Here is a 14150-nt window from a genome sequence, read left to right on the forward strand (position 1 = left end):
AGCAGCGGCCACAGGCCGGAGGGCACGAGGGCTGCTCCCAACACAGCCGTGCTTCCTCATGAAAAGAGATGGTGTTGGAGATGAATGGACAGCGAGCGCCGATCCCCGGCCTGTGCACCCAGCGGCCCACACCTCAGGTGCACGTCCATGACAGGAGCCACTACAGCCACCATGGACTATGCACAGGAAGGACGTCAGGGGCCACACCAGAGGGGCAGCAGCAGCATGGGTTATACCTCTCGTCGGTATGCAATGCACACGCAACCATGCACCATATACAGAAGCAAAGAAGTTCACAATGTTCTCTCAACAGAAACAGCATGAAGTCACAAGAAGGGGGCTTTTATATAGAAAATGGATAGACAACAAGCTCCTACTGTATAGCATAGGGAACTAGGTTCAATATCCTGCAATAAACCATCATGGAAAAGAATATGAACAAAAGAATGTATATAAATGTATAACTGAGTCACTCTGCTGTGTAGCAGTAATTAATACAACCCTGTAAATCAACTGTACGTCATTAAAAAATAATAAAATACTTTATGCTTCACAGAACAAAAATTGATTGATTTAAAAAAGGGGGGGTCAACAACTATAATTCCATTTTCCCTAGTCAACATGTTTGTTGTTCTGTTGCACAAATATCCTAATTATTAATTACCTCATTGTTTAACTGTTGGAAAGTTAGCTGCAGTAAGTTTAACAGCCTTCCTTGGAGAGGCAGCTCAGGACTCCGGTTGTGAGCACCAGCTCTGTGACACATGGAAGGTGGGAGAGGGCAGGTCCCGGTCAGATCACAACTAGTTGTATGGGCCTTGGGCAAAGTACTAAACCTCTCTGTGTCTTAGTTCTCACCTGTAAAATGGGGCTAACAGTGGTACCCTCCTCTTGGGAGTTAAGAGAGTTAAGAGAGCTTATACACCAAACACTTGAAACAGTGCCAGGCACAGAATAAACCGTGGTAGCAACAGAAGCACAGTGTTGGTGGTCACAGCAATGGTCAAGCATAAACTCTACTTCACCCTTAGATGTTAAATATTATTTTACTAACAAGCCTCATAATAATCACATCAATACATCAATCTGAGAAAATACATACCAAACTCCAGACTCGTGTGGAGGGAACGACTTTTAGAAATAATTATGAAATACAGGCTTGGGTCCAAACCTGAATTTATTGACTGGAGTACCATGCAACATAAGGCTTTTTCTTACCTCAGGGGGGGGGAAAAAGTAACATGCTTCTAATCATTACTGGGAAGGAACACAGTGACTGCAACACAGGAAGTTCACAGGTTTCCCAGAGTGACACTAAGCCATGCTGCCTTCCACCTGCATAGCCAGAGCCCAGAAACCTCAAATGCTAACACACAGTTACTCATGGAATGGTAAAGCCTCAAACTCTTCAATATTACTATTTATTTAAGCTCATGTCACTTTATGAAACATGCGTATCTGCAGGATAAGAGATACTAAACAGCAAAGGTCATCTGGTCAGTGAGGATAAATTTTTATCAGCATGCAAAAGAAAAAGAAAATCCCTAATTTCTCAAGATGCACAAAAATAAGTCAGCAAGCTCTAGAACAGATATTACAAAATAATCACTTTCCTTAAATAAGGAAACTGACAAAATATTGTGTAAGACTGAAACAAACTACTCATTTCTTAAACAAGCACAATGGTATCATATCCTGAGAGTTTAAACTGGAAACAGTGTTTAAGCAACACCTGAAGGTTATGAAGCTGTCCTTTAGTTCTGTTTCAACAGAATATTCTACACAAATATGTCATGTAATGAGTTCTTATGTGTCATGTACTCAAGTGAACATCCCACAATGGAATCCAAGTGGACCCACTTACGTAAAAGCCTCACTGACAGCAGAGTCCTAAAGCCCTTAATCTTCCCAAAAGTTGTCACCGTAACCATTTAAATATATATTAATATCATTAAAATGGTCCAAAACAAGTTTTTAAGAAAAATACAGGATGTCCTAATGGTCCAGTGGTTAAGAATTCACCTTCAATGCAGGTGACACAGGTTGATCCCCGGTCCAGGAAGATTTCACATGCCACAGGGGCCCACATGCAATAACTCCTGAGCCTACACTGCAGAGCCCATGCTCTGCAACAAGAGAAGCCACTGCAATGAGAAGCCCGTGCACCACAACCAGAGAGTAACCCCCACTCACTGCAACGAGAGACAGCCTGCACAGCCGCAAAGACCCAGCCCAGCCAAAAACTACACAAAACAAAACACCCTATAAACTCAAACCCAATATGCAGTCAGCAAAACAGTTACTTCTGTTCCTTTTCTTTTAAAAAGTGAAGGTTGGCTATGTAAGTTGATTCAAAGGGGGCACTAATACAAAATCTCACGGATTTATAAAGGGGGTACAAAATGAATATTAAAGTGAGTGAGAAGAAGGAAACATCACACCCTCTAAAGGGCACAGGAGGTTCTCTAAGGGGCAGCAACCTCTGGGGTTTGTACATGAATTCTCGGGTCCTCTGGTCAAGCCTGGAAACACAGCCAAGCAGAGTGCTTTCTCCGTACCTGGGCCTGGGGAGGCCTCAGAAAGCATTCAGCTCACTTTGCAGGAACAAGAAAAAGACGCCTCGGATGAGGTGGAGGAACAGCCAAGCTCTGAAGTCAGAATTGTGTGATCTGTAGAAAGTGGACTCTTTTCCCAGGCTCAGTTGTGTCATTTGTAAAAGAGGGGCGATGATACCTGTCCCAGAGGCTGAACAGGACCCACAAGGGTTATGTGCCCACTGACTGCTCAGAATGGTGCAGGGACATATAAGCACTGCTGCTGTTCTGAGCTGGACAGAAATTTTATAAACAGATTTAACCCCCCCCCCCCCCCCAAAAAGGCATGGTCTAAAAACTGAGCTGAAAAGATGTTAACTCCTGCCCTGACCACACAGAAGACTATGCTGGTGGCTAGAGATTATCAGAAAGAGAAGCACCCACAGCCACAACTCCAGCTGCGGTAGCAGCAATGACACATCACAACCCGGGCTGTCATCAGAAAACACCTGAGTGGAAACTAGGAGCTGGGTCCCTCAGCTCCTCAGAGTCCCGTGAAGACCTCAAGAGTCCAGCACATCTTGCCTGGGCCACAGACTAGGGTCACAAAGGCTGCTTCCATGGGCAGTAACAAACACAGCAATGTCTGAGGAAATAAAAACACTGAACTGCCTCTAAGAGACAAAATGACCAATAAACAGACTGCAGTGTTCAATTCTAAGTTATTTGGAAGGTCAAATCATGAACAAGGATGCATACATAGCCATAATTTGAAAGGAAAAATAACCAGTTCTTACAGAAAAAAACCATCATTGTTGCCCCTGATGTTTTTGAGGATTCTGATCTAACACTTGAGACTGCTGTGCAAGAGCTGGGAGGGGCCAGGTAATTTGTGCCCCTCTCAGGCCCTTGTGCTCAGCAAGTAGGACACTCACACAGGTATCTCCTCACCAAGTCTGGTGGACTGTCTAGAGGGCCCTACATCTGTTTTCCTGCTCTTTCTGAGAACTCCACGAAGGACAGTGTTCACGAAGAAATAGATTTAGATTTTAATTATTGATTTGGGGGAAAAAAGATCCGGGGAAGAAGTGTATGATATCAGAAGGAGACAGAGGAAAATATTAAGACCTAATGCTTTTGCTCCACCATCCATCTTCCACAGTGACATTTTTATATTTGAAAGACCTGCCTCACAATTAGAGTCAAAATAACAGACTGTTGAAGTTCACAGCTCCAGATAATAACTTAAGGCCTAGGCCCAAGCATTATAGGATGATTTCTACCTTACTTGCCATGCTTATCACGACAAAAATAGACAACTGCACAGCACTAAATATGCCAAACGACTAGAACACCACTACTGAAGAATACAAAACATTTCGTTTTTGTGAAAATGTGTGTTGACAGTGCAAAGTGAAAAGGTATATGTCCATTTTAGAGAAAGGCAGGACTATTAAAACTAAATAGAAAAAGTAAATTCAATATCTATACAGGATACATGTTTCTCTTTTTATCTTGTTTTTCCTGAATACTAGAAATTGTTAAAATACAAATTCTGGCTATAAGAAAAACTGAATGTGGGTGTGTCAGACAGCTCCAACTGGCACCCAACTGGTGATCAGAAGTAAGTACTTATAATGCACCATGGCCACCAAATATTGTGATTTTTTTTTGTCCTCGGGTGGCAGTGGGTCACAAACATTAGAGCCCGTGGAGCCCAGGAAAAAGGAAAATTTCTTAATAATTAACAGTGAACATCGAGGTGTGCTATACATACACCTTGTCAGTTTATCCAAAAGCAATTTGTAGACTGCTCTAAAGAAAGTTTTGAAAGGACTCATTCAACAGAAGGACAGCTGATAATCATGCTGCTTTTCTGATTAACGTTCCTACACCCAAAGTGAACACGTTTACCTTCCTAAATGTTATCATGATTTTACTTTTTGTCCTTTGAAGTGACTCACACATGAACTGATGCCTTGTAAGATGAAAACAAGTTGTAGAAATTCAACGACTGCGATACGCCCTGAATGCACTCAAGTCTGAAGCACAGTGATCTCTGGCTGAGCTTCACCTCACACTGGCAATGACCTCACAGGTGGGCTTACCCAGGAGCCAGTGGTCCCAAGTGACAACGGTACAGAGTGAGGTGGTGCTTTTTCCCTCTGATAAATAAAAACTGGGAAAGCCAAAATCTGAGCATGCAGAGGGGTACAAGGGTGGCTCAGGAAGAGGATGGAGAGCAGAGGCTCACGGGACGGTGGTGGAAGGACAGAGGCTGGCGGTTGGGCCTGGCAGGGTGGGGCGCTCGGGGTGCCCAGCTGGCGGGTACTCACCGAGCGGCGCGAAGCCCCGAGCAGGGCTCGTATCCCGGCTGCTCTCACGGCTGGCATCGCGGCTGCACCCCTGACTCGTGCTGGGTCGAGGGATACGGCTGCTCCGTGCTAGCGTGCAGCATGAGGGGTTTCAGAGAAGGGGAACAAGTTTAATGAAGACAGAGAAACTCACACACGGTCAGTCACATTCCGTTTGCACGATCACGACATGGCCCATGTCTGGCCCTGCTTGGGCCTCACTGACAACAATAGGAGGGGTGTAGGCAAAACTCAACTTGCTCACTGCCTCACAGAGCTGTGAACTGCAGCAGGAAGGTGAAAGAGCACCTAAAGGTGAGAAAGGCAAAGAAAGCTCTCCAAAGAGCAAACTGGTATCAGAAAATACAACGTCAAAAGTCTTCCAGAGATGATCAGTTTTTATGGCTTTAACTTCTCCACAAGAGGATAATAAAAGGCCATAGTCATTTTCATATGCAATGGGTCCTTAGAAAGATAATTTAATTTGGATTAAAAAACAGAATAAAGGCTCTGGTCACTTAGCTTCATGAACTTACCTAATTAAGAGGGTTCACTGCTTCCAGCCTGGCCGTCTTTACAAACAGAAGTCACAAGGACTGACCCAGCTACAGAACCTGCCTACTTCAAACCAGTGTGTAGATGCTGCAAACATAATTACTAAACCAACAAACATAAAAAATCGGGACCAATAACCTTCATTCAGTGGCCTTGACATTAATTCCTGTTTTTCCTATGGGAAGCCAGAGAGATCTGCCTGTCATCCCTCCCCAGGTGCCTCCACTTACCCAGCCTCACACCTAAGTCTACGGCAAGTGGCCTGATAACTTCAATACTCATGCTGAATATCAGCCACTGGCCTGAAAAGAACTAATTACCTTCTCATGTCATAGGATACTGACAAGACAGAATCCTACGAAGCCTAAGGGCTAATATAACTTGGCCATAAATCTCAGAAAAGATCATGATGCCCTTATTTTTCAACTCACTTTGAGGAAACAGGAACGCAGTACTGGGAAAATACTCAGAAACAACTTTGCAAACTGAAAGCGTGTAGCCACTTACGTGATAGCTGATGGGAACAAACACTTCCATCTTGAGAGGATCTACTAATTCTAGACTAGACAGAAATTACTTTGTCAGAAATATAAGAAAAAAATAACCTGATTCACTGATGTGAAAATAGCAATGTTTACTACATTACAGTGAGCATAGCCTATGACTTCAGAGAAAAGGTAGATTTACGGCCAAACTATAACAAGAATGTCTTACAAACCAGAATCATAAAACTGCCTGACTTAGAAGAATGTGGAAGTGAAAAGCCAAATCAACTTCCTATTGTGTTCTCTGCTCAGTGCCAGAGGTGAATTAGACCCTAAAGGTACCTAAGTCATGTCCAAAAGCTTGGGTCTGTGCTGGTGAGCAAGGCAAGGTCAAGTGCAGGATGCAAGCTGAGCTGTCAGTCAAAACAGGGCTTCATGTGGGATTCACCAGTCTTCCCTGGTGGCTTAGTCGGTAAAGAGTCTGCCCACAATCCAGGAGACCCAGGTTCAATCCCTGGGTGGGGAAGATACCCTGGAGAAGGAAATGGCAACCCATTCCAGTATTCTTGCCTAGAGAATTCCATGGACAGAGGAGCCTGGGAGGCTACAGTCCATGAGATCACAAAGAGTCGGACACGACTGAGTACTAACATTTTCACTTTCAGGAATTCCTAAACTTATCTTTATTTTGCTATAGTGATGTGGAAGTACTGGCTTTTCACTCAAAGCAGCACTAACGACTAATCAGCAATTTCTGATAACATTCTGAACAACTTCTACAATAACAACCAAGGCAACAGGTGCTAAATGTTTGATTTAGCACCTTAAAAAACTAGGGAATATCTACTGACCCCTTCAGTAAATGACAAGTTGCTTAAAAACTGCAAGACATAACACTTATCCTTAGGGGACCAATCCCACTTCCAATGGATAAATGCCCCCCCGCGTCCCCCTGCCCAGCTCCATGCTAACTCAATGATCCAGCTGCTCAGCCTCTCTGGGCCTCCGCCTCTGCTTAGGAAGGTGAGAGAGAGAAAGATTCCCCACCATTTAAATGAAAAGGGTACAGGAACGTAATGTAGGTACTTCTGCATTCCTTGCTGAAAGGCATATGTGAAGCTCTAGTCCTATTCCATTGCCTACTCCAACACAATCAAAAAGTAGGAAGAGCAGTTCTGATAGTTTTTCACATATGTGCATGCTCAATCAATCAGTTTCTTCTAGTTTTTGCCTGATCACATCTGAATTTTTACACAGCTCTCACACCCTTAACAGGTATACTACAGCAATGAGTTCTCTGCTCTCTCTGTGGGCTGAGCTTGCTTTGTGAAGACAGTGAAGAGCATGAGAAGGAATAAGCAGACGTGATCTGAAATAACAGCAAACACAATTCTTAACAAGGTTTACTGTCCTGGTGTTTGACTCAGAGAAGGGTCTTTCACCCATTTGTGCTGACTGGCTCCTTTAACATATGGCAACAGTAGTATGGAAAAAAAGAATGCTGCTTACAATTCTGTTCACGATTTTGCCCCAAGCTTCATTTAAGTACACTTAGTGATGAAACCAACAGTTCAAATATTGGATAATTAAACACAAGAGGAAAAAAATTCCACTTGTAGACCACTTCCAAAGACTAATCTACAAGGAGGATTTAAAATAAGTATATAAAAGTTTTTCGGGCTGTAATTAATTAGGTAGTCAAAGCTAAAACACAGTATTCTGCATCACTCTGTCTTTTCATTGAGTGCCCACACTGAACATTCTACATAAGAATCTGTTATGGCAAAGGGGTGACAGAGGGGGAAGAGACAATAAAAACACATGTGCCGCCTGAACTTTCTGAAAGCACCATTCTTAGGGAGTCAAGTCCTGTGCTTACAAGGAATGCTGAGAAGCCTGGAAAAAACCATCTGACTAGTTTTTATTTCTTGAGTGACACTCTACTTTTATAATGTTTCAAGGGAAATCCTGACTCTTGTCTTTCAAGGTAATATCCTATAAGAACTATCAAAAGCAGAGGAAAGAAGGGAACCAAAGGCAAACTTTCAAAATGTAATTGCTATAGATATCAAGCTATTCATGTGACTTTATCATAAACAGAATAAACAATTCACACATACACTCATCTATCTCATTAGTTTATGAAGTAATAGACGTCAAGAAGGAAAAACATGGCAGGGTTTGCCTCTTAAGTTATCCAACAGGAATTACATTCTATTTTGCTTAAGAAACCTTAAATGCTAAAGTAGAAGACTTCTGACATCACTTTCATCACAGATAAGAAAATTTAGTTAAAAAATATTATTTCAAACAAAAAAGAATAGATTAACCAATATAATTTGCAGACAACTAGAATCAATTCTCAATGCAAATTCCAAGCCTAGTTTAGCTATGATTAAAACTATAAACTGGTTTGAGGATTACAGAAAATGTACTTAAAAAGTGTTCCTAACTTTTTGGAGTATAATGAATCAAATGTTTATAGACACAAAGCATATACCCAGTATATATTAAATGAGAGAAGAAGCATACACTCTATTACAGAAATATGCTAATATGACACTCTATAAAATGGAATCTTTAAGTAGTGACAGAGGAAGAAGTGGAGATACACTTTACTTATACATATTTTTATAATCTGTGCATATATATTCTCACAATGTGCAAATATTTACATAAAGTATCTTCTTTAACCAGAATTGGATGTATGACCTCAAAGCTCCACCCGGAACTAATCCTCTTAATGAGCACCAAGGAAACAACTTTCTTCGAAATAATGTTTCAGATCAGAACTCTCTGGAAGGCAACAGGCTCCTCTTTAGTTTTTTGTGATGGATGATGTTCCAAACGACTTTTTTTATGGCTTATGAAATGCTATCTTTTCAACTACCCACAATGCACAATGCACAATTCACAGTTAAGACCACAGACAACCAGGTCCTAGAGTTATGTCAGATAATCAAGGTCGGATTATTTCCCAATTTCAAGAAGGCAGTAAAAATGGCATCTTTAATAAATATAAAGAGTAAAATCTCCCCCCAAAAAGAATTTTTAAAAGTATGAAACAAATCTGGGTTGCCAAAAAACATTCTATAATCTTATAAAATTAATTATGGAAAAAGGACAGCTGAAACTTCACATCTAGATTTGAAATCAAATGTATTTCCCAAGCAAAACCAGATCTAAATACACCTATTTTATAGCAACAAATCTGAAATTTAGATATTCCAGTCATGGTATTTTCTCTGGTTGTAGCCCCATGCCAGAGCTAAATAGCTGTTCAGCTCAAGGACCATATGATGTAATGCCCACAGAAAGTCAGCACTGCATAGAATTAACAAAACCATGGCTTGATCACATTTCTTATTTGTTTCAGAAATGTTGGTTAAACCAAATCCTATTGATGCTACTTCATAAATAACTGTTCCTGCCTTCCTGAAGCTCAGGCAGCCCTCAAGGACATTTGTGAGCTGGACCCTACCAGTTGTCCTGCCCCATCTCCCACCTACCCTGTCAAACTTCCTCAGCTACCGTCAGAGGAATCACCAGAGGTCCCACAGTACACTATGCTCCCTCTTGTCTGACTGCGTCTGCACAGGCTACTCTCTACCTGAGGAGGTAGATTCTCCTCATCTCCCCGCCATACCTATTGCCACCTTATACCTCATCGAAACACGACTTTCTCTGGGAAGCCTGCCTTGGAAGGAAATCTGGGAGGAGTGGGGCAGACAAGGGCCCTAGAACATTCCTGTTCTATGGCCCAGAGCACCCGTCAGAATATCTGTCAAATGGTCTCACATTTTCGCCTCTAAGACCACAAGCTCTTTGAAGTCACAAGTTGAATATATTACATTTCTCTTCTAATTAAAAGGTTTCACAATATTCCCAACACATCATAGTAAACATTCATGTAAAAGCTGTTGATAAGATAAATGAATAAAGGAGACAGATAAGCCAACAGGACTAAAGAATATAGTGCTCTGATTTCACATTAGTAGGTTTTCACTCTTAGAAAGGAGGTAAAAATATGAGTCTGAACACAGATTTTTCACAAAGTGTTACAAAAGACTTCTAACTTTTTTATTAAGAAGGTAGCATACAAGTTAGATGTTAATAGAGTAAGAGGCTGTTAAGCTGCTGAGAGTTATTCATATTCACACTACTCTACACACTATTACAAAGAAACTAAATACTACAACACAAAATAGTTTTCCTCTTTTTGATGATTATGTTTGAACAATATTATGGCAAAAGTAACTACACATATTCTTTGATGGTAAGTTTCACTAGTTAGGTTAGAGAAGATCAAAATCAAAATAAATGTGTACCCTGCGTGCGTGCATGTTCAGTCACTTCAGTTCTGTCCAATTCCCTGTGACCCAATGGACTGTAGCCTGCTAGGCTCCTCTGTCCATGGGGTTCTCCAGGCAAGGATAGTGGAGTGGGTTGCCATGCCCTCCTCCAGAGGTGGACCCTACAAATTGCTTTTGAAATTTTACATAGGTTAATGGCTGCTGCTGCTAAGTCGCTTCAGTCGTGTCCGACTCTGTGCGACCCCACAGATGGCAGCCCACCAGGCTCCCCCGTCCCTGGGATTCTCCAGGCAAGAGTACTGGTTAATGGCTACTTAGTGCTATTCAGTGAAAGAAAAAGCAGCACTGCTTCTAACTGGGAAGAAAAAATCCTGCCCATTCTCCCAATTTTAAGGTTTTACAAAATGATTCTCAAACATAGAAGCCTACAATGGTGTGATTCTTTCCCATGACTTTGAAGGTAAACTCCACGTATTTTTTAGTCATAAATGAAAACTAAACATGCTGCAATCTGTAAAAAGCACACACTGAAATGTCTTTTTAACACAGACAAAATGACATCCTCAGTTCAAAAATAGCTATTTCCTACAGGAAACTTACGACCAGGTTGGGAATGGTGTTTTAAGACCTTTGAGAATTCTTACCTAATCCTATGCGGTTTGGACTTGTTTCTCGACTACATCCCTGACTCCTGGGAATCTTGCTTCGTTTTTCTGAAGAGGGTGTCACAGGTGGGCCTCTTGAGGAACCCCCAGTAAGGCCACTATAACCACTTCCCAACAATTTCCCTGGGGAACTGGATCGGCTGCCAGCTAAAAGTAAACCAAAACAAAATTGAATAATGAACGTAAATCAAGAAATAAGTAATTTCAGAAGTCACTTTACACAGTAGTTCCGATCAAATACCAAAAAAACTTTGTGTAAAAATAGTTTTCTAGTTGATAATATCATTAATATTTTTTAAAAATGAAGGAGCATAAAAGAACATCAAATTATAATAAATATTTACACAGAAGAACGAATGATGGAATTCTATCAAAATGGCTGCCAAATTTCTGATTCAAAAGAATAAGCTCAGGTTCAGAACAAAAAGTCTCCCTATTCTATAACAAATTTCTACCAATAATCACAAAGGTGTTTATTAAATAATTGTTTTGCTTCCTAAAGGAGTGGATATGTTAAAAATGGCTAAAAGAATAGAAATATAACAAAAATTTCTTAAACATTAATGAAGGAAAATGGATCTAAGATTCCATTAATGTAACAAATGGAAAAGGGGGCAGAAATATGGTAAACAAAAATTACAAAATAAAATGGTAGTAATAATCTCAAATATACCAGTAATCATAATAAATGTGGCCTGATTACATTTATCTATTAAAAGACAGAGATTCCTGGGTTGGTCTAAAAAAACTGAAATGAAATTCAACTGCATGTTGCTTGTAAGAGACAACATACATAAAATAACAAAATAGAATAAAACACTGAACTTCAAAAAGAAAATAATTATCCTTAAAGATATAATAATCATGAAACTTTATGCTACAAGTAACACAGCCCTGAGATATAAAATAATAAAAATACAGAGAGAAACTGAAAAGACCGTAATTATTTACATACCTCTCAGAAAGATTAATATCAATAAAAGATTAACATACTAGTCATAAAATGACAGAGCAGTCAAAACCATATAGATATGCATAAACATACCTTTCCATACACACAAACGTACAGTCCGACAAACAGATGTACGTTCTCTTGTACATTTCCATAAAAACTATGTACTAAGTCTCAAAGGAAGGCTCAAAAACCCTACAAAAGTAGAAATTATGCAGAATACATTCTGTGATATGTATGCAGTAAAATGAGAAATCAAAAACATAATATGGGGAAGGCAGCAGCAGGAGGGATAAACTTGGAGAGATTGGGATTGACAGACACACACTACTATATATAAAATATACAACTAATTTAGGACCTACTGTATAGCACAGGGAACTCTACTCAGTACTCTGTAATGATGTATATAGGAAAAGATTCTTAAAAAAAAAGTGGATATATGCATACATATAACAGATTCCCTTTTCCGTACATCTGAAACCAACACAATGTTATAAATCAACTATACTCCAATAAAAGTTAAAACAAAAACAAAAACCCATAATATATAGTTAGCAATTTTTATAAATGGCTAAGTGACTAGATACTTATACAACCATTTCTTGTAAAACAAAATTCTTTCTTAAAGCAAGCAGCAAATCTAAGGATCAGATCAATATACCCAAATGGCAGTCATTAACTTAGGTAGATCATCCCCTTAAGTACAGAAGGCAACAAAATTCATAAATATCAAGCACACATTATTATGCAGAAGAATAAGAATGATCTGGACAGTAGAAACCTTTGAAATAAAACTTACCTGGAAATTACACACACACCCTTCCATAATTCAAATGAAACACCAAGATGACTACTTACCAAAATTAGTACTTTTTAATGACTTAACTACAATTTAAGTGAAATTCATTATAAAAATTATCAACACACATTATCATGAAGAACCTACTTTAGGATCTATTAATTTTGCCCATAAAATTTGAGCACACAAACTATTAGGATGTATAAAAGGAGAAAAGAAATCCATTTCAAACACTAGAATTTGAACATACAGAAAAAATGGAGAAAGATTAAGCTCATAATAAAGAGAGAAATTAATATTGTGCGAGGCACATGGGGTGTGGGAAAATGCAAAAAACAAACAAACAAAAAACCAGCAAGAAGAGAAATGTCTTACCACCAGCAGGATTAGCAGATCTGGATCCTGGGTTATGAGAGCAGACCAAAGGACAGGCAAAAAGTGGATTAAAAGACAATAACACAATACAGAGGTCAGCATGCAACATAGCACAAATGGGTCTGTTTACAAACACATTAGCAAAAGCTGTTTTTCCTAGGTCTTGTTCCTCCTAGTCTACTTCTGTACTTGTTTTTATTTTATACACATCATACTGTATTAGCATTTATTTTGTATCTGTCCATGAAACATGAAAACACTTATGAACCTATCCTGCGCCAGGCACAGAGCAGGTGGATGAGATACAGGGAAGACTGAGGTAGTGCTGGGCCCCATGGGGGGCACCTGCTCTCTAGCTCTGAGCAGCCTGGCAGAAGTGATGGCATCTTTTTTTTTCTTACTTTTGTTTTGGCCGCCATGCACGGCATGCAGGATCTTAGTTCCCTGACCATGGCCCCTGCAGTGGAAGTATGGAGTCTCAACCACTGGACCACCAGGGAAGTTCCAGCAAGTGACTTACCATCTGTGTTCTATACCACTGTACACGGTGCTCACCATAGGAAGGGCTCCATAAACATCAACAAAGTGAAAGAAACTGCTGCTAACTAGTTTCATCTTAACAATGTCTAATGCCAAATTCTTCAATATTTAAATATTAATCCTCACATAGTTAAATCCTCAGCTATTTAAAATATGCTATTGTCCTAAATTTAATATTAATGAAACCTACTTACTCTTAAACCTGAACTATGAATGCTAGTATATCTACATTTGTAAAATATACAGATGTGTTCATATTTACCTCCTATTAAAATAATTTTTAAAAAATATCTGATTTATATCTATAAGTTTAAGGTCCAGGCTTGATCATTTGCTGGTGGTGTCTCTTTCCTGTGAGTGGCATTTGGGGAATAAAATAAAACTGAAGAGTTAAAATGGGTCCCCAATGCAAGGTGCAATATTTTTATAATACTGAAAAATTAAAGCTCTATCATTTCCCACTACAGAAGGGACTTTATTTTCGCCACCTCTTAAGCAGAAGACCCAGCGAGGGGCAGGAACCCCTGCAGAGACCATTGCCAATGAATAGCAGACATAAAAAAACATAAAAAACA

At 39.9% G+C, this 14150-nt stretch overlaps 1 protein-coding gene across 15 annotated transcripts in view; it reads right to left on the reverse strand.

The window, feature by feature from the left end:
- Nucleotides 1–14150, reverse strand: part of CLASP1 (cytoplasmic linker associated protein 1) — a 273403-nt gene that overhangs the window by 69846 nt on the left and 189407 nt on the right. For 8 of the 15 annotated variants that reach the window (XM_070769136.1, XM_070769121.1, XM_070769139.1 and 5 more), the window contains one exon: nucleotides 10886–11053. In XM_070769136.1, coding sequence (XP_070625237.1) covers nucleotides 10886–11053 — 168 coding nt within the window. Of the gene's footprint in view, nucleotides 1–4870; nucleotides 4979–10885; nucleotides 11054–13035; nucleotides 13063–14150 lie in introns of all 15 variants that reach the window. The other 7 variants (XM_070769110.1, XM_070769114.1, XM_070769196.1 and 4 more) reach the window with 3 other exon arrangements.

Source organism: Bos indicus, chromosome 2 (genome assembly GCF_029378745.1).
Source record: "Bos indicus isolate NIAB-ARS_2022 breed Sahiwal x Tharparkar chromosome 2, NIAB-ARS_B.indTharparkar_mat_pri_1.0, whole genome shotgun sequence".
NCBI lineage: Eukaryota > Metazoa > Chordata > Mammalia > Artiodactyla > Bovidae > Bos > Bos indicus.